We start from the raw sequence: 21,345 nt of genomic DNA, 5'->3' as shown, positions 1-21,345 counted from the left end.
GGGGTACAGTGTTCATTGTGCTGCTGAAATCGGGGTAAAATAAATTTAGAATTTGGATGAGTGAGCAGCTGTGCGGGACATCTACCAGAATTGCCAGGAGTTATCCTTTTGATACGGTTCATCAGGAGGTGTCCCTACCCTCTTCTTTCCACGGGTCTGCCTTTCACATCTTAACTAAAGAGAAGGACTATTCTTCAGCCAGTGTTACATCAGGGTGTTTCCAATTGGTGTGATTGCTTATGCTTTGTTCCAGTTTCTGGGACATAGTTTCTGAATGCTTAGCTAGCAAAGATCCAAGATCATCCATTACACTTGGCACACTTTGGTATTCCACATACCAGGGCTACAAGAACATTCCTTTTTTCTCTCCGAGGTGATATTTTTAATCAGTGGGATGTCATTAGGTACTAAACTTCGCCTTCAATAGCTGGACCAGGGCTGGACACCATGGACAGTGCCACAAACACTGTTCTCAGCCAAAGACTCAGATGTTCCGACCCTGCCCCCTTCAACCCCCGCCCACTAGACTTTCTGTGTTTGAGGAAGGAACTTTTTCTTTCTTTTCTTTTTTTAAACTGTTGTGTCCTTTGCAACTAGAACAGCCCCTGACATCTAAATGGTTCTTAATAATTATGTGCTGAATGAATTAACTGGTTGAATTCTGAATGCAGAATCTTGTGTTCCAATAGAGTATTATCTGCAAATGTTAAAAACCACTGATTTTTAGAACAGAAAACTTTCAAAGATTTTAATTAAAGAGTTCCTGGGGCAGAACAGCTGAGAATTTTTTTTATTTGTGGATTTAAACTTTTCTCCATCCTAGGTGCACCTAGGTTGCCCTTTCAGTGATAAAAACAATTTAATTATATATACCAAAAGCTTTTTCAAAAACTACGTGATGGTATCAGCAAAGCACTGAATTGGCCAATAATCTGTTTGATGCTGCAGCACGGCTCAGAGTCAGATGCTAGATACGACTTTTTTTTTTTTGTATAGATATGATCCATTTGTGTATTCAGCTTTTGAGTAGGACATTTTCCATGGGCTCCATGGAGATATTACTGCAAGATTCTCGCTAATGTGTGTTTACAGTATCTGTGCCATGGAGATTATAGGCAAACGCTGTTTAAAAGCTCTCCTCCTCGTTTATAGAATTGCTGGTGCTACATGGCTATTTGCTGTGATCTTCAAACTATGAGTTAGAACTGGACTTTTCAAAAGAAATCTTTGTGGAAAACATAATAACATCAGAAAATAAAGTCAATTCTTTTGTGAGGCAGTTCCTATTATCTTTCCATTTTGAGAAATTATTCTCAGTTCGATTATATTACCATGGTGATGTGTTTGCATTTCAGCAAAACCAAACGCAACCATAAACTGGAGCTCTGCCCGTCTTAACTCCTGGCCGAGGATGTTTATTGCAGTATCTTTATTATTGAATAAAATCTCCAACGTCCTGGCTTAGACTCACAGCAAAGAAACAGAGACACACCAATCTGGATTGCTAATCTCAGAATTCTAATAAATCACATGAGAGTGAACAGGAGAACAGGCATTAGGGAGGGGGAGACATCAAGTAAAGAAATAGCCCACAAATGAGTAGAAATATACTTGCTCTCTAGAATAAGATTGTGGAAGTAAACAAACACAGGCAAGGCATTAGCCTTAGTGAGAATTGGAGGTGTGGCTTACCCTGCTGAGGTCTGAAACACGTAAACACCTCCCGAATTGTCGGCATACACGTCCCTCTCCCGAAGGATCGCTCTTAAAGCTGGCTCCCCCGCCTCCTGTTTATGAAGCTTATTTTGCTCTTTGGAATCATTGCACATATAATTTGGACCACTAAATGAACTCTACAGGAACTGGGTTTTGAGTTCTTCAAAAATTCCTGCAGTTAGTGCCAATCGGACTGGGAGATAGTTTTGCATAATACTATTTGCATAAGGAGAAGAAAGAATGCATCCTCTATTCCAATTAACAGTGTGTGAAAACGAGATTTGGACAGATATACACAACTATCCTTCACTTCTGCCCAAATATGATATCAAACCGTCCCTTCCCAGAGAACAATTTTGTTAGCCGAAGAACACATGACCTCAGTCAGATCTGGGCTCTCACAAAGCTTTTTGCTAGCTGCTCTGCTTACTGGTAAATAAGCAATGTGATTTTGCCTAGCAACCCCCCCATGCAAACACAGCTTGAATCTGTAAGTGATGGGGGAGGTGGGAGGGGGTGCAAGGAAAGCAAGGTCCTGCCTCTCAGGGTCCCTCTGCAGCTGGTTCCTGACATCGCACACATTATCTGCAATGCTTCGCAGTTTCAGAAGGATGATGAAAAACTAGGGGCAAATTAATTGAAAGGCAAGTAAGAAAGCTTCCAAGATGTTGAGCTGAGACTGTTTGAGAGCTCAATCCGGGCTCAGCCTGGAAGAACCAAGGAAGCCTGAAGACTTTTTTCTTATTGAAAATGAGATAATTATACGAGATAATGTATCCAGGAAGGGACAATCAACAGTGACCTCCTGAAGCTAAACAAAGATTATCTTAAGCCAGACATGAGGAAACATTCCTCAATAGCAAAGGCCAGTTAAATCTGGGACTGTCCACATCTAGGGAAAGATTTGAACTTTTACATAAAAAATGAGAGTTAACAGTCATTGAGCACTTAGCAGGCACACACTTATTTAATCTTCCAAACAAACTTGTGAGGTAGATTCTCTTATCTCCACTTTATGGAGGAAGAAACTCATGAGCTGAGAAACTTACCTGAGGTCAATCAGCTATTCAGCAGTGGGGGTGGATGTGTCTCAGGCACATCCCTGGACTCCAAGTTCTTTTTTTTATTGTGGTAACATTGGTTTATAACATTACATAAATTTCATTATATTTCAATTCCTGTGTAGATTACATCATGTCCACCACCCAAAGACTAATTACAATCCATCCCCACACATGTGCCTAATCACCCCTTCCACTCTCCTCCCTCCCCACTTCGCCTCTGGTAACCACCAATCCAATCTCTGTTGCTATGTGTTTGTCATTGTTTTTAATCTTTCACTTATGAGTGAGATCATATGGTATTCGACTTTCTCCCTCTGACTTATTTCACTTAGCATAATACCATCAAGGTCCATCCATGTTGTCACAAATGGCAAGATTTCATCTTTTTCTATGGCTGAATAGTATTCCATTGTGTATATGTACCACATCTTCCTTATCCATTTGTCCCTTGATGGGCACCCAGTTTACTTCCAAGTCTTGGCTGTTGTGAATAATGCTGCAATGAACACAGGAGTGCGTGTATCTTTATGCAGTCATGTCATCATGTTCTTTGGATAAATACCCAGCAGCGGAATAGCTGGATCGGATGGTAGTTCAATTCTTTATTTTCTGAGCATACTCCATACTGTTTTCCATAGTGGCTGCACCAGTTTGCACTCCCACCAGCAGTGTATGAGGGTTCCCTTCTCGCCACATCCTCTCCAACACTTTTTTTTTCCTGTCTTGTTAAGTGAGGTGATATCTCATTGTAGTTTTGATTTGCATTTCCCTGATAGTTAATGATGTTGAACATCCTTTCATGTGCCTGTTGGCTATCTGTATATCTTCCTTGGAGAAGTATCTGCTCAGATCTTGTGCCCATTTTTTAATTGGGTTGTTAGTCTTTTTGTTGTTGAGATGTATGAGTTCTTTATACATATATTTTGGATATTAACCCCTTATCAGATATGTGGTTTGCAAATATCTTCTCCACTTGTTAGGTTGTCTTTTCGTCTTGTTGATGGTTTCCTTTGATGTGCAGAAGCTTTTTAGTTTGATGTAGTCCCGTTTGTTTATTATTTCTGTTGTTTCTCTTGCCCGGTCAGACATGGTACTTGAAAATATGCTGCTAAGACCGATGTCGAACAGCCTACTGCCTATGTTTTCTTCTAGAAGTTTCATGGTTTCAGGTCTTACCTTCCAGTCTTTAATCCGTTTCGAGTTAATTTTTGTGTGTGGTGTAAGATAATGGTCTACTTTCATTCTTTTGCATGTAGCTGCCCAGTTTTCCCAACACCGTTTATTGAAGAGACTTTCCTTTCTCTGTTGTATATTCTTGGTTTCCTTGTTGAAAATTAGCTGTCCATAGATGTATGGGTTATTTCTGGGCTCTTGATTCTGTTCCATTGATCTTTGTCTCTATTTTTGTGCCAGTATCATGCTGTTTGGGTTACTATAGCTTTGTGATATATTTTTAAATCAAGGAGTGTGATACTTCCAGCTTTGTTCTTTGTTCTCAGGATTCCTTTGGCTATTCAGAGTCTTTTGTTGTTCCATGGACTCCAAGTTGCTAACACCATTTTACAGTAGTTGTGAACAATTGCAGGGCTAATGGGGATAAGAAGCTCAAAGACCACTGGATGACATATAAGATAGTTTTTGGTTCCATCTTGAAATCTACAGTTTAAAATGTTCAATTAAGGCAACTGTTGTTTTTTTTTAAGTATCTAGGGGGCAGCAAAAACATGGGTATCCAGAATAACAGATATTGCTAAAACTTTACACCCACACTTCTTCCTTTTATAGTGCAGTACGCGTATACAGATTTTCATACACCTACACACATACAAGACGCTTGATTTCTTAAGTCCCTAAAATACCCCAATGATTAAATTCTCTAAACATTCTCCGAGCATCACCCTAGGATGTCTGGGTGTGTCTGGGTTGTCTGGGGACACACTGGTTGGCTTGGGCAGTGAGCAGTGGTGAAATGTTTACCTTGCTGATAAACTCTCCCACAGGCAATGCAATTAAGACACCACGATCTAGCCTTTGTTGCACACCTCGGTCTCTGCCACCAAACAAATCTCATCCTTCTCTTCTGCCCACCTCCTGGAGCCTGGGAATGTCTCCAGCTTCCTATGTACGCACAGCCCTCGTTTGCCAACTTCAACCTCATTTGGATTGCAATTGCATTCACATCCTAATTTATGACTGAAGTGTCTCACAAACATTTAATTCACTTTAATTTCATTATGCGTTTGAGGAGGACGATTTATAGAGGGGGAAAATGATGTTTCCATTGCCAGCAATTAGATTAGCTTAATGATCTATGGTAAAATCTCCTTTTGGGCTTTGGATTTTTGTACATGTCTGCAAACAAAACTAGGCTAATAATAAGTTCCTGGATTCTCAGAGGGGCTCAACTGCCCCCACAAAGTCCTTCTCTAATATCCAATATGGAAATTCATGAAATGGGGAAAGCACTCCCTCTGGTTCTTAGATAATTTATCTTGTCACAATACTTTCATTTGTGAGAAAAAAATACTGGTATTTTCAAATGCAGTTTTCAAAGATGTCAATAGTTATTTTTTAAGATTGCTTTTTGGTAGAGATGGAAGGGGACTATATAAGAGCATGGATCAAATTATTTTTCCCTGTTCCCACTTTATGTGCTTTATATGCTCACAGGAGTTAGAGCACATGACCCCTTTTCATAAAGAAGAGTTGTATTTCTTTAGCTTTTCCTGTGAATGTTTAGGGAACATATTGATCCAGGAACTGGAGTGTAAATAGTTCTGATTTAGATTTGTGCAAATAAATATTATCCTCTGTAACTCTTCTTATTCATTTAATTGCCTACTCCATTTTGCCCTATTGAACATACCTGGGACTCCGGGCCCCCGTCAGGTAGAACTGAATGGTGTGGAGGCATCGTCACAGAGGAGAGCGACCTTTTTCTCTTTTTCAGCTCTCTTGTCCCTTGGAGATTTCCACTGAAAAGGCAGCACTGATGTTTCTCCCCACAAATCATGGAGGAAGAGAGGGATGGGAGGACGGGAAACAGAACCATACCCAACCTTCCTCTCTGAGACCTAGTCATTTCCTTACTACACTCTCATGGTTGAGCCAAGGGGTTGACCTTAGAAGGATCTCTCTGGACCCATTTCTGTCCTGAGAAACCTGGCCAAAGTGTCACTGCTGTGACTGAAGCTTGGGAATTCCTGGACAGATGGCCCAGTGACACTTTTTATTCTCAAGTCTTCCTTCCTAGAGGGGAAGCAGGATGGCCCATTCATCAGTGGGGCTAGTCTGGTTTCTTTTGTTTGGGGAGGACTCTGGCAACTTTGTTTGAGCTGGTGAATTGTTGCGTATCTTGAAAAGCTGTTTCTTTTTTTTAAAGATTTTATTTTTCCTTTTTCTCCCAAAGCCCCCCGGTACATAGTTGTGTATTTGTAGTTGTGGGTCCTTCTAGTTGTGGCATGTGGGATGCCATCTCAGCGTGGCATGATGAGAGATGCCATGTCCATGTCCAGGATCCGAACCAGTGAAATCCGGGGCCACCAAAGCAGAGCACGGGGATTTAACCACTTGGCCACGGGGCCGGCCGCAAAAAGCTGTTTCTATAATTACGCACTGGACTGAGAGTTAATCACATTGGAATTCTAATCCCAGCTCTGCCCCTAATTAGCATCATCATTTCATGCAAGTCCCTTAACCCCTTTTGGCTTCTGTTTTTGCATCTGTAAATGAGGTATATGAATGCAAAGGTCTCTCTGCGCTCTGAGGTTCTCTGCCTTCTAATTTGCCAGAAGGCCATGACTAGAAAATGGATCATGTGGTTAGGATTTCCTATATCGATTGCCCTAAATGTAATGTACTTTGTTGAAAATCAATCTAGGCAATGTAGAAAGGCCCATGCACTCTGATGGTAAAGGTATTTTTATGATAGTACATGATTTTGGTGGGATTCTGGTACTAGAGTCCCCCAATGACCGTCTCCAATGGCAAATCTGGGAGCTCTGAGAAGACCTTGAGGATTATTCAGCTTAGAGGCAATGCCGGTGTTGTCTTGAGTACATCAAGGGAAGTACCATTGATGCTTCCAGCCACCTCTAGACTCCATTGGCATGATTCCTTTGCCTTGGTATCAGTAGAATTCCTCTTCTAAATGCTCATTTGCCTCTTAACTACTGACTGCTTCAGAAGCTGACGTGAGATGAAGCTCCGACCACCCATTTTAGACAGCGATCCTGTCCTTCTGACTCAGACCCCTGTCCTGTCTCTTGCAGGTAATACAGCCAACAAACATGATGACCACAGCAGCAGCTCAAACATGTGTATTTTAAAAGAAAAGTATGTTATAAATGTACAACCTCAGTAGGGGAGGAGGGTGAGGAAGCACACAGATGCTTGGCTAGAGTCTGTCTCAAATGAGGATGAGGGTGGCTATGTTTTTCTTTCCATTCAAACATTCTGGCTTGCCTCAGGTCAGCCATTTTTCCAGCATATTCCCTTCGACACAAGGGAAACTAGATGTAAATCCATCACCACCACTGTGGAAAGAGCTCAAACTCGTGCCCTCCTAATGGAGGGTCAGTAATCTGTTGTTGGTAATGCTGTTGAGTCGATTCTGATTCCTAGTGACCCTGTGTACAGCAGAGCGGAACCCTGCCCCATCTTTTTGTGCCATCCTGTCATCTTTCTGGTGCTATATCAGACAATGCTCTGCAGCTATTCATAGGGCTTTCACGGTCAGTTTTTTTTCAGAAATGAGTACCAGGTCCTTCTTAGTCTGACTTAGTCTGGAAGCTCCACTGAAACCTGTCCACCATGGGTGACCCTGCTGGTATTTGTAATACTGGTGGCAGAGCTTTCAGCATCACAGCAACACGCAGCCGCCACAGTATGACAACCGACAGACAGGTGGTGTGGTTCCCTGACTGGGAAACAAACCCGGGCTGTGGCAGTGAGAGTGCTGAATCTTAACTCCTAGACCAACAGAGTCAATAATACCACATGAAAAATGGCAGCAAGCCCTTCTTGGGAAAGAATTATGTATGCGTTAGTGAGGAAGTTAGAATCAGCATTTGGGCTGCCGTCATGGAATCATGCAAAAGGCATTCAAGGCACAAGCTAAGTGGAGTTTCTTGACCTGAGGGTCCATAAACAAGCTTCTTAAGATCTGAGGACCACTTAGACCCCCTGAAAACTTCTATATGCATTTTCATAAGAAAGAGTCCACAGCGTACATCAGATTCTCACAAAGCCACCCATGACCAAGGATTAAAAGCCACTGCCACAATACATTTTTTTCTGTACCTCTGTCTTCTGAATCCAGCATGATGAAGCTGACTTGCCTATCTTTCTCCTTTGCTGTTCCTAGAAAAAGCAAGTGAGTCAGACCAAGATCCGGGTCATCTCAACCATCCTCTTCATCTTGGCCGGCTGCATTGTATTTGTGACGATCCCTGCTGTCATTTTCAAATACATCGAGGGGTGGACGGCCCTGGAGTCCATTTACTTTGTGGTGGTCACTCTCACTACGGTGGGCTTTGGTGATTTTGTGGCAGGTAAGCTCCCTGGGCATCGCAGTCACCAGGGCTTTCGTAGGGAAAACGTTCTGTTGGTATTGCTTTTCAAAACCACGAGAGAAGATGTTGTGGGAGAAGCAAATGAGAAAGACTCAGCATCACCGCTGCTGTCCGTGGGCTCATTTCAGACCTGTAGACCTCTGCCGTGTAAACAGCAGCAGGCTTCTGCCGTGAGAGGAAGCCAGCCTGTCTCCCCCCAGGATGCTTATTGCCCTTATCGTCATATGCATTATGCATGAGTGAAATGAATTTCTCATTGAATTTTGGACTTCTGAATTGTATTAAGCCTCCTTGAATCAATCGGTAAAGGCTGTTAGCAAGTGGCAAATATGAACTCTGGAGAGATTAGCATAGAGCTTAGCGTGCCTTCACCTGCAGGTTAAGCCTCCTGATGCAGAGGGAAGAGCCATTGTTTCTGCAAAAGTTGTCCTGAGCATGCCCAGATGTGAGACTAACGACTTAGTTGACTACTAGGAGCTGAGAATTGCCCTGAGGGGATGTAATACTATAATGGATTCTGCATGAATGTTTATAGAAACAATAGCCTTCATCGTAAAAATAAATGCCAATGAGCTGTATTTAAGGAAGCAAAAGAAAACCACCAGCAAATTCATCTAAGGACAGGGAGCTTGAAAACGAAATGAGATCTGGCTTCTTACGTTGTACCACTTTCCCAGAGTGTATTAGGGAGGCAGAAATAAAAGAAGGAGGCCATTCTTCTCTTTCCTAATGGGATAATTCTAGGTGGTCAGATAATTGATCATTTTTTACTCCGAGAAGGGAACACTGGGATCAAACAGTTCTATCAGAAGTTCGAAATGTTCTGTGGGGTGTGTGTGCGTGTGTCTTTGACCTTGACCAATTTCTGGTTAAGCAACAGCCTGGGCATTTACAGGCTGAGCTCCCAGACTGACTGTCTATTTGGTGCATAATCCCGGCAGTGCCTTGGTTTCCCCATGGATTACAGTGCCCCTAAGGAGGAAAGGGATGTCATCTCTGGGAATCTGGTAAACAGGAAATTGAGGGGATGTTGAAGTCTTGTCAATAGGAGCATGGATGCCTCCATGTTAATTATATAATATAGATAATCTGCAGAGTGGTTTTATAGCTGTTTCAAGTGGGTGGATGAAGACTGAAGTCCACTTTGTAGAAATAGTAGTTTTTAATTTTTTTCTTCTTTTTTATTGGCTAAGGACTAAGCATTGCAAAATCAAAGTGGTTAAAAATTATTTATAAAAAGCCTGGGGTCTGGGGCCCCGCCAATCTCCCCTTATGCACAGTGCTCAACCATTGTGCAGTTCCTCAACTCGGGGGGAGAAGTCATATGATGTCATCTGATTAGAGGCTTGGGACTCTGGAGGGAAACCACAGAGAAACTGACAAAAGTCAGAAGAACACTTGTCTGGTTAGTTCCTTAGCCTTGTCTGTAGCTGGTCTGGGGGAAAACTCATTTGAACTTCCAATGGAAGGTAAATGCATGTAATGGCAGTTGGAGCTTAGAACTATTCTGCAGACGTCTTTAAGTTCCCCTGAAGCAAAATTTGCACTGGGTTGTGCTTCAGAGAGCTCTGTGCTCATACTGTGCAGTTTGGAGGACTACCTTTTATAGGACTCCTGTGACCAGCCCTGCTCCCTAACCAGTTACTCAGTTCACTCTGTCAGTCTGTTACTCTTGGGCGCAAATAGTAGAGCCCTGGGAATATGAAATTAAAAACAATTATTTATGATTTTATTATTTATTCTTATTAGTCACCACGGACTGTGAGCACTTAGCACAAACTGGCATTTGACCTACTATCTTTACTTTCCTAGTAAGGGCGTGACCTCCACAGTCACAGGCATGCCGCTGTGTTTTGTTTTGTTTTTTTTTTTGAGGAAGATTAGCCCTGAGCTAACTGCTGCCAATCCTCCTCTTTTTGCTGAGGAAGACTGGCCCTGAGCTAACATCGGTGCCCATCTTCCTCTACTTTATACATAGGACGCCTACCGCAGCATGGCTTGCCAAGTGGTGCCATGTCTGCACCCAGGATCCGAACCAGCAAACCCCAGGCCACCAAAGCGGAACGTGCGCACTTAACTGCTGCACCATCAGGCCGGCCCCGGCATGCCACTGTTTTAATTCCCTTTCTTACTGCTGATTAACACAGACGTATTTCCTTTGTCCTGAGGTCTTTGTAATTCATGGTGCTGACTGCAATTAGACCAGGCCCTTCTAAGCTCCAGTTTCTAGAGCTTACATAGACCCATCTGAAGCACGCATGCCTTAAAAGACTGGAAGTTTATCACAACCTTTTTGGCAATACTCTTAAGAGCGGTAGGGAAGGATGACTGATCCTTTAAAAAGATACATTAACAAGAGTTGATGGTTGCTGTGATTTGATAGAGCATTAACTCTACTAGAAGTATAATGGGAACATTGATCACCATGCAGGATTAAGTGCTGCTTTGTTTTGTAGCTCATTCACTTTAGGACAGACTAACAACGTTACAGCATTTCGCGACCTGACTGGGAACACACATGGAACTCTGAATTGTAGATGAGCAGCTGCTAGAGGAACACGCAGAAGGGTGTTTATTGCGTTGTCCGCTAGCGCACCCTAGTGACAATCTTTCTTGGGTGGTGGCTCACTACAGTAAATATTTACTCTCAGATAGCCCTGAGGGAGAAAGCTGTAGAGTTCTCTGGCCTAGTGCAGAAACGAAATCAACCTCAAAACCACTTATGTTGCAGGAACTCCAATAGAATCCTAGAGAAAGCTGCGGGGGAGGGTTACCTAAAAGGGAAAAACAAAGCAGCTAAACCAAACCCCGGGGGCTTGCCACAGAGCCCTTTAGCAATGTTTGGAATTCTAATGAAGAAATTGCAGTAGCTGTTGAGACCTCCTGGGCTGCAGTGCAAAGCAGGTTTGGTGCAGTGAGAAGAGCCACAGGTCACAGTGCCTGCCCAGCTGCCTTTGGGAGGTATTATTGATACCGTAAGAGCTCAGGATGGATTCAGTGGTGTCAGATGAGGTTACAACCGCGACCCAGTGGGAAAGTCTAGTAACCATTCATCATGTGATACCATAATTACCAATACATCGCTAATGCCGGTTGTCTTCTAGACATGGCCACCTGCCTGTTTCATTGGGCAACAGAATCTTGCAGAGCGAGAGCAAGGCTGACATCCATTATTTCATGGAGCTCCCTCACTTCTTTAGGAGAGTGAGCTGGGCTTGGAACCTATTTTGCATGGCTACGTTTGGTAGGAGGGCTAGAATAAATAGGCTAATTATTTGGAATAAATGACTGGTCTTTTCAGTGGAACAGCCAGTCAATGCAATCAGGCAACTGGCCAATTTAGTTTGATGGATTTTTATTGTAACCCCTCTTTATAAAATAAAGGGATTGGACTAGCTGGCCTTGGAGGTCCCTTTTAGTTCTAGCATGGTGATTCTAATTACTCAGTCTAATTGACCCTTTGGATTAGCATCATGTAAACACCATCCCTCAGTTAGCATTAAATCACTGTTGCTTGGATCAGAATCTAAGGAATGCTGTTAAGTCTAATTTTACTTCCACACATCCACTCAACTCCTGGTAAACGCATGTGTGCTTAAGGAGGAAAGGGTTCCAAGAAGTCCAAACCATTTGAGATTATTTAATGATATTTTATTAAATTCAAAGAAGTTTAAGAAAAAATTGACAGCTGGGCCTGATCTGTTGTCCTCTAGCTCCGCTCGTTCATTATCAAGCTCTGGTTGAGAATGGGCGGATCAAATTGGCCACTAACACTCTTCTGTTACGGGTATTACCCGTATGTTACGGGTATGACCCGTCAGTGGTCAAGAATCAAAGGAAGTTAAGCCACAAGTCAGGCTCCTCTAAGGAAGGGACACATCTTTTCCTTGCCCTCCCACCCCGGTCACCTCTTGTATACAGCAGGCCTAAGAGCTGAGTGTTAGATTGTGATGGGGTGACATCTCCGCTGCATGGACTGGAATGTGTTTGCTCTGCCAAGACCGTGTGCTAGATCCCTGGCTAAAGTAACGTTTGGTTGTTTTCAGGGGGAAACGCTGGCATCAATTACCGGGAGTGGTATAAGCCCCTAGTGTGGTTTTGGATCCTTGTTGGCCTTGCCTACTTTGCAGCTGTCCTCAGTATGATCGGAGATTGGCTACGGGTTCTATCCAAAAAGACAAAGGAAGAGGTAGGACCCCTTCCAGATTCTGTGAATGCTCCTGAGATCAAATTAGCTCGTGTCAAGAATTTCCCATCTCTGTTCTATGGGCTAGCGCATTGCTTACTAAATGGAGGGCTCGTAAAGCTTCCTTGTTCTGAATCATCACCTAAAAGCCGAGGGAGATGGAATAGCAGTTATTTCTGGATCCTTTTCTGGTGGGTGAGATAATCTGGTGGTGACTCACTCACCAGCCCACAGATCCTGGAAAGACTAGTAAATAACAACTTACTTTAAAAAACGAAAACGAAAAGAGAAAGAAAAAATCCAGAAATAGTCAGCCGAGGGAGACTACGCTTGAGGGAGATGTGTAATTGCCTCTTAACAGAAAATCTGTGGGAGAGGCTTAGAGAATTCATAGAAAGCCCAGGAGCGCCAGCCTGTCCTGCAGGTCTCGGGATCTGCATGGAATGCCGTTAACGCCATGACTCTTTCCCGACTCTGTGTGAGACTGAAGTCATTGAATGGTGGCTGGCCCTCGGGATGTGAACTCAAGGCGTTCCTTTCACTTATGTCCCCTCTGGTTGTCAGATTTGTAAATACAAATATATCCCTGTGGCCAGGGGCATGCAGCCTTTACTCCCTCTTAGAAAGGTGCATGAAAACCTATACAAAGGCAAGAAAAGGCACAAGAAGGTGGATTTTGTGATTTAAAAGAAAAGTCCATGTAGTTCTCCTAAGAAGAGAGGAAAACAGATAAGAAAGGAGAGAAAGGGAAGGGGAAGGAAAGAGCCAAGGAAAGGAAGGGAGATAAAACCTAAAGAAACAGCATGAGGGACAGCCTCTTTAAGGGCGACTGTTCACTTCCCAGAATACCATCATTCCATACGGGAGGCCCCGGGAGAGACAGTTCTCCTATCGTTCCTGGACCCACATGTTCATTTTCCTGGCTTACGTAAACACTGGCAATGCAATCTCCAGTCTGATTCCCCAGGTAGCTAACTGACCTGCCGTAAAAAGCAACCATAACAAAAGAGACAACATAAATATTGAGTGTCCTCAATGCGAAAATCAGAGTTATGCTTCTGTGTAGGAAAGCATAAGGCTTGTACTGTCTGCCCTGCTGAAGAAGAGCCTGGAAATTTGCTACTGATCCTCATGCACAACTTCACTTTCAGGAAGTATGTTCCATGGGCTTTGGCAGAACATGTCCCCTTCTTCCACCCTGACCAGAGAAATTTGGTTACCAGGTGCCCTAAAGGGTCTTCTTAAACCAGGGCAAGCCCAATAGCACAGGACCATCGCATGGCCCAGATACAGGGTGACCAACAGTCCCAGTTTGCCCAGGACTGAGGGGGTACCTAGGACACAGGACTTGCCCCGACTAACTGGGACAGGTTGGTCACCTTACCCAAATAGAGGCATTGGACGGACAGAGAAGGACCTGCTGAGCATCTGCTTTGTGCCCAGGACCAAGCTAGCATGTCTTTCTCTCACATAACAGTAAAAACTGTGTGTGTGAGACATGATCACTCCAGTTATACTGGAGGAGTGAGGCCATACAATTAAAAGAGGGGTGGACGTAGAACTGGAACCCAGGCCTGTCCAACTCCAAATATTGCTCTCTCTCCCAGAATGCCGTCCGCCTCCCATTCAGTCACCATCTCCAAATCTCAGGCTTCCATTGGGTTCTCCAGCACATGTGCCTCCTGAGCCATATCAGTCACCAGCCAATTTGAGATGGGTATTTAGGCGGCAGGAAAGACTAGGGCAGAAGCAGGATTTTACGCCTCCCCCTGGGTGTATGTTCCACCCTCTCCTGGCCTCCACTGAGCCAACCTTCCCATCGGGACACCCGAGGGCTGGGGGATCTGAGATGAAGAGGAGTCCCTCAGTCTGTTGTTGCTCTCTGTCCCTCTGCCAGGTCGGGGAAATCAAGGCCCACGCGGCCGAGTGGAAGGCCAATGTGACAGCTGAGTTCCGGGAGACGCGGCGGCGGCTCAGTGTGGAGATCCACGACAAGCTGCAGCGGGCGGCAACCATCCGCAGCATGGAGCGCCGGCGCCTGGGCCTGGACCAGCGGGCCCACTCGCTGGACATGCTTTCTCCTGAGAAGCGCTCTGTCTTCGCTGCGCTGGACACGGGCCACTTCAAGGCCTCCTCCCAGGAGAGCATCAACAACCGGCCCAACAACCTGCGCCTTAAGGGGTCAGAGCAGCTGAACAAACATGGGCAGGGAGCCTCTGAGGATAACATCATCAACAAGTTTGGGTCCACCTCCAAACTCACCAAGAGGAAAAACAAGGACCTCAAAAAGACCTTGCCCGAGGACGTTCAGAAGATCTACAAGACCTTCCGAAATTACTCCCTGGATGAAGAGAAGAAAGAGGAGGAGACGGAAAAGATGTGTAACTCGGACCATTCCAGTACTGCAATGTTGACTGACTGCATCCAGCAGCAGGCCGGCATAGAGAACGGAATGGTCCCCAGCGACACCAAAGACAGGGAACTCGAGAACAACGCATTACTTGAAGACAGAAACTAAATCTTAAGGACATTGGACTTGTTGAAGCGCTTGTGTTTTTTATATTCACCCTGAGACACGTGCCTTAAACAGACTTCTCGTTAGTCCGAAATTACATAGCATCGAAGAATATATTTCACTGTGCCATAAACAACTCAGAAAGCTTGCTCTGCCAAAAGAAATCAAAGAACAAGGACTTCACTTCCGATAGTGACCGCAGGACACCGAGGGAGCATTTGCACACATAGGAGGTCATACCCGCAAATGTTAAGGGCATGTCCATGGTGATGCTGTGCCCCTGTGCAGTACCGCCTTGGCATGGCGCATAGAAAAGGGCAGCTATTCCTTAGACCAGCCTTCTGAAAGGAGCAGGTGTGTCTCTTAAATGGAGTCTCATTTCCTGAACCTGCCATTAGTGATATGTGCACACACAGAAGGGGAGTGGATTGGGGGTGAACCTGGTACCTGTGACAAGGGTTGGAGTTGACATTGTGGCATGAACTCTGAGCTTGAATTTTGATACAAACCATTCAGTGCACACCTAGTCTTTCTAAGCTCCAAATGAATGTCCCTGGGACCTAAGAGCACCTGGAATCTGTTGGAAGCAGATCAGAGCACACGTATTAAAAGGTGCACTTGCTTTCCTCATTACAAAAGAAAAAAAAATCACAAACACATCACACTGTGGCTATCACCTTAACCAATGACAGAGGCCGACTGAATTTTGTCTTTCTCACGGGGGTAGGTAGTCCAAACGAACTTGGAGGCATTGGTCAAAACTCAGTCTCCACTGCTGCATGGTTACAGGCAAAAATCATGCATTTTCCTCAGTGGGTGCAATGTGAAAAATAAACTGGTTTTGAAATGTTCATGTTCACTTTTCTAGTGGAACTTCAGTTATAACTTGTTTTGATAAGAGGGGAAAAAAATACCAAAACTATTGCCTTGCATGATGCCAGTGGCTTGCTGTTCTGTCTAGCTGATGCTAAATTTTTATAAAAATAGACATCTTGCATGTCTGAGACATACCAAGGAGGACCGTGGCATCATTCCATCTCAGGGCTTTTTGTCCCTTTGGGTGTCTTAGGGTAGACATAGTTACGAGATCCAACCTTGCTATCTTCAAACAAAAGGAAAATTAATCCCTCAACCAACCCTTGTACAATGAAGATTGAATTGTTTTAATTCCTTGCAGCTTAAGTGCCATTAATACCATTTACAAAATAATACTTAAAAGAAGTATCTAAAATATTTCACTTTTATGTTTGGGTGTCCCTTTATTTTGAAAGCATCCCTTCCTTTTCCTTGCTTGTTCGCATCTGCTGCTCTCTACAATTGGAACACCAATGTGATTGATTGTTGGAAGGCAAACAATATTCAACATGTGGTAATCATGATTGTTCCATGAGGTTAGAACATCTAGTGAAGGAAAGTGGGGGAATGGCCGCTCGCAGGTTTTGAGAGGAAGATTTTAAATGGATTTTTATTAGGGAGGGAAAACTATGGATTAGGCCAGCCACCCTGGGCCTCAGCCTTTTTCATAATTGGCTGCCCATTGACCTGACTCAAACTTAGCTCTTGGGGCTCCCCACTGAAGTATCTGCAACACCAGGACATTGCTGGTTAGGGGCCTTCCAGGCTCAAGTGCCACCTTTTGGGGATTTCATATGACTAATACACAGAGTGGATTTATCACAAGATCAAAGGGCTAGCAGAGGCTTCTAGAAACCATCTAATGCTTTCTGACTTCCAGGGAAAATGACGCCCACTGCATCCTTGACCACTGGTACCATAGCAGACCTCTTCCTGCTCATTTCCCAAAAATGCACAGCTCTTGCCTGAACACATGCAAACTGCCCACCCGCCTCCGCCTCCCCAACTTTTAGGCTCTAGTTAAAGTTCTGGCATTGCTTTTGGGAAGGAGCCAAATAAGAATCAACTTTGATAAGACCCTTCTTGTCCAAGGTAGGTTTGGGTTAACGCCTCCATTGGGCTGGAGCAGTGGCTCACTGGTGACATCCTGTGTCCACACAGTGATTAAAAGACACTTGGGAAACGAGGTTTATGCAGGTGTGGGTATTATTTCTTATGATGGGAACCATGCCAGCCTGACAAAATGTATTTTAAGAAATTGGTAGATAACTGGGACTTTCTCTCTGACAAGTTTAAAGCCTCCTGATTAGACTGTCCATGGATCTCATTCGTTTGGGTTTCTACCTTCTATCCCTGGGTACCTTGTTTATAGTAGTGTGTTAACATTCTAGACTCTACAGCCAAATCTGGAAAAGAGGCTTCCCTGTCGTTTATCCAGTGGCTTCCATGGGCTGGGCACCTGGTTAGGCACTTTATGGGCATTCGCTCACAGAGACCTCAAGGCACTCTGCGGGAAGTGTTTGCAAACCCATTATACAGACGAGGACACGGAGGCTCAGGGAAGCTAAGTCAGTAACTTACCCAATGGCACACAGCAAGAAGGGGATACAGCTGGTGTTCAAAGCCTGTCTGACCAAAGCCTGCTTTCAACTTTGCTACGGTATCCGTGTTATGCACCCTTTTGAGTGTGTGTGTGTGTGTGCGTGCACGCATGTGTGTCTTTCTAGTTTTAGGGACACAGTGTACATAGGGGAGGCTCAAATCTCTACTGCTAAGAGAGTACAAGGTCTTTGTGTAAACAGGGCCTAAAGTGTCGGCCTTGCAGACACTTACTGGACATTATTTTGGTTTTTGGTTTGGGAATGCTGTATGTGGCACCCCTTCTGTACTGGTAGAAATGCCCTTTGAAAGCACTCTTTTGCACTTTACTTGCTTATCTTGCAGGAACTCCTCATATATCAGGAATAAAACAATTCAAAGCACTAGGCTGCACACTACCAAATGGGACAGGTGTTGGTGTGTGCATAGACGCTTCTCCGACTGAGTCAAATCACAGTAATTCGGAGGGGTGGAAAATAGCCCTTGGCCAAGAGTGGGAAAATCTCCAATATAACCCATTCTCCAGTACAGATGGGGCCAAGTCTCTGAGGAATACAATCACAGAAGAGTCCTCCCTCTGTGGAGATTGGTCTATTTAATATGTGGGCCAAGTGTTTCACAAACTGTACCGTACTCCCCACAGGAGAAGCTGAGAGGGAACAAGAGGTTGGAGTCCTCTCTGTGGGTACAAGCTAAGACATGGGGGTGGGGGGCAGTTGTTTAGAAGTTGCTTGAATGTTACCTTTATAATGCGGGGCCAAATAGTGCATAGAATTCACTTGGATAAGGCAAAGCTGCTATGAATTCTAAACATGCGTCAGCACAGCCCTGCCCTTCCAACCTGCACTCCCCGCTCCACTGTAAACCTGGAACAAACGTTTTGATTTTGCACACGGAAAGAGCACATGTTCAGAATCTTCAGTGGGTAGTGTCTTTTGCTTCGCCTGGTAGTTAGGTACTGACTTTTTCTTCCATAGCAGATCTGGAGGTTTACTGGTGAGAGCCAAGGGACAGTTTGGAGAGCCTGCAGCTCAGTACCCAGTCCTAGCCCAATAGTGACTCTAGGAATTTTTCACTTTTAGGGGAGGGCCTTAATGTGCGTATAGGTAGGGGTGCCCCTGGCCTAAAACTAAGTTGACTGGGACTGTTCGTCTGGGCTCCACCAGTCCCAGCCTGCGATCGTGGTGATCTTAGTCCTGTTGCCTGCATCCCTGTTACGTCATCAGCATATCGTGGGAGTTGAACGCCGATAATCCTCAAGGTCCCTTTGAGTTCTGCAGTTCTTTGACCAAACATTCCCTGGTCCACGCATTAACTAAGTTGATTAAGAATGTTGTTAGCTGGATTTGTGAAGACTGCCTAATTGGCCGACTCATTTTCGGCTGAGATGAGAGCTTAGTCTCCTGCCCTTTGGGATTTGTTTTCTAGGTGATTGATGGAGACCAGATGTATTTGGGAACCTGGTGTCCAAATGAGGATCCTGCCCTTTGTAGGCTTACTCTATCCTTTACAGCACAGTGTCACTGGAGGGCTCATGCTGTGCGGGCATTTTTTGCATGGTGTTAGGACTATTTAAACAATTGTAAGCTGTTGCTATTTGCTGTCAATTGTAGCAAAGGTTCCCTTTGATTACTTCATGAATTCATATACCGTAGACACATATTTCTCACTCAGACGAACACACACACGCAGGAAATGCTGCTTTGAGTTCTGTGGGGACCATTCCATGTTGAAAGTCCTTCTTGTGCTAGAAATTAGCAAACCACCCCCTACCCTCCCTCTGAGATGATGTTATTTCCTGGCTGAATCAATGCTGCTCATCTCTTTGTATGCTTGGTTTTTGGGATTAGTGAGAATGTGGCCAGAATTAGGGTAGGACAGGTTTTTACTCAATAGATTGGGTAAGAATGTAGACCATCCAATGTGTACCATGGTTCCCAAACCACAGGAAAACAAACAAACATTAGAAAGCAGAGACTCTCTAAAAGAAAAGAGAAAAAAAGCCAGTATTGCATTTCATGTCTCTGCCTTCCACATCCCGCCAATGTTTCAAGTGGGGGTTATTCTTTGTCACTGTTAGGATGCAATTGTGTGCAAACACAGTGAGCAGGGGGAGCTTTCAGTGGTATAGTGTAAGAACTAGTTAGTAATAGTCTTAAAAAATAAAAATGGTAACTCATTGAAACAAAGGTGACTGTAATTTGGCATTGTGAGTGCTGTTAATGTTGCATATGGAAACTTTGGCGGTACAGCATGCTGATTACATGGCTGTAAATAAAGCCCTGCCCTCTGTCCTTGCACGATAAACCGCTGTGTTGTACTTCACCAACCCGCCCACAATCCGTGTAAACCTTAGTCCTCCCATGGCCGTCTCTAAGTCACCTGACATCAGCACAGTGGCATTGAGGAGAAATAAGAGGTGTCTCTGATTTTACTGAAAGTGATTATCATTTTCACAGGTGCCTAAGAGATTTGGAATCTGCTTTCTGTTCTCAGTTCTAAATTAAAAATCTCAAATAGTACCCTGTGCATTAAAAAAAAAAATCCTTGAGAGGACTCCCACTCCATTGATGTAGCAGACCTGTGCCGCAGAGGATAACTGGACAACCTCTCCTTTTCCATCAGGGCACTGAGCTTGAAGGGAGAAAGTGCAGTGGCGCCTGGAAGCGATATGCAAACCAACCCACATGCCAGCCTCCAGCCTCTTCCCTCGTCCCAGAGTCACAGGCAGGAGATCCAGTGACCGCGACAATAAACCCATGTGTGGAGGTGTTTTACCTATTTTTCTCTCTGTAGGATTTTTTGGTGCTTTAAAAAAAAAGGCATTTTACAGAAAATAATGCGGGGTGGGGGGAGGAGGGAATTTCGTAATGTTCTTAGGAAAAGTACAAAAGCAAATTTGCTTGTAACATTTCAATAAGCTGTGCTGCTATTGTCTTTATTTGATGATGTAATTTTTTTTTTCAACGACGGAGAAAATTGCAACAAAGACCTTCTGGAAGATCCAATCCAATGTCTCTTCTGTTTTCCTTTCTTTTGTGGGGTCAGGCGTGGTTCAGAGTGGCTGGGTTGGGAGCTATGCTCAGGATTACCAGTCTGCTGAAAACGGGCTTCTTGCCTGGCTTGGCACTCGCTCATACACATTCATAAGGGCAGAGCCTATGAAAACGCACTGTCTTGCAGGTGGAGAAACACACAGCAACCCAAGAAGAGAAGTCTTAAACAACCCAATACTCCTGCTACTCATTTTTAGTTTCACCTCCCTATTTTTCTCTCATCCCGATTGCGTGTTGCTGGCGGTTGGACAGCATGATGTCACAATTTCTAGGTGAAACACTAAATTTGGACATTGTGACAAGTCTGCCAATATAAAATAAACAACTCCTTGGGTGCCAGCATTTCAAGCTCTGTTTGATTTTGCCCTCGCTCTGCGCCCACCAGCTGTGGGCTTGTCATAATGAGTAGAAATAAAATACTGACCACTTTTGAGCACCTACTTTGTAGCAGGTATTCTGAAGGTGAAGACTTGGAGGCTCAGAGAGAATAAGAAACTTGCAATCCAGGTCAGTCAGCTCCAAACCTGAATTTCTTCCACTGGATCATGACGCTGCATGGGACATATATTCTGAGCACTTTTCCAGTAAAAGTGATATGGTTCTTTCTGACTTGTCCACCCTGCCTCTCCCTTCCTATCTGTGAGATAGGTGTGCCATGATGTCACATGTGAATTCCTGGCTGTGGACTGAGCAAGGCTGAGTGGCCTACATGGTAGTTAAAGCCAAGAGCTTGGGAGGCTAACCCAACACGACTGCTGGTCATGGGCTGGATGGGGACAGA

General features: G+C 44.3%; 1 protein-coding gene across 6 annotated transcripts in view; it reads left to right on the top strand.

Annotated features, from left to right (window-relative positions):
- The window catches only part of KCNK10 (potassium two pore domain channel subfamily K member 10), a 135,469-nt gene extending 114,955 nt beyond the window's left edge, over positions 1-20,514 (top strand). For 5 of the 6 annotated variants that reach the window (XM_070514162.1, XM_070514163.1, XM_070514160.1 and 2 more), the window contains 3 exons: positions 8,146-8,332; positions 12,400-12,542; positions 14,437-16,281. In XM_070514162.1, coding sequence (XP_070370263.1) covers positions 8,146-8,332; positions 12,400-12,542; positions 14,437-15,057 — 951 coding nt within the window. In that variant the 3' untranslated portion in view covers positions 15,058-16,281. Of the gene's footprint in view, positions 1-8,145; positions 8,333-12,399; positions 12,543-14,436 lie in introns of all 6 variants that reach the window. The other variant, XM_070514161.1, reaches the window with a different exon arrangement.
- The last annotated feature ends 831 nt before the right edge of the window (positions 20,515-21,345 follow it).

The sequence above is a fragment of the Equus asinus genome, chromosome 7 (assembly GCF_041296235.1).
Source record: "Equus asinus isolate D_3611 breed Donkey chromosome 7, EquAss-T2T_v2, whole genome shotgun sequence".
NCBI lineage: Eukaryota > Metazoa > Chordata > Mammalia > Perissodactyla > Equidae > Equus > Equus asinus.
The sequence above is the reverse complement of the archived record's forward strand: the minus strand, read 5'-3'. Positions and strand labels throughout refer to the sequence as shown.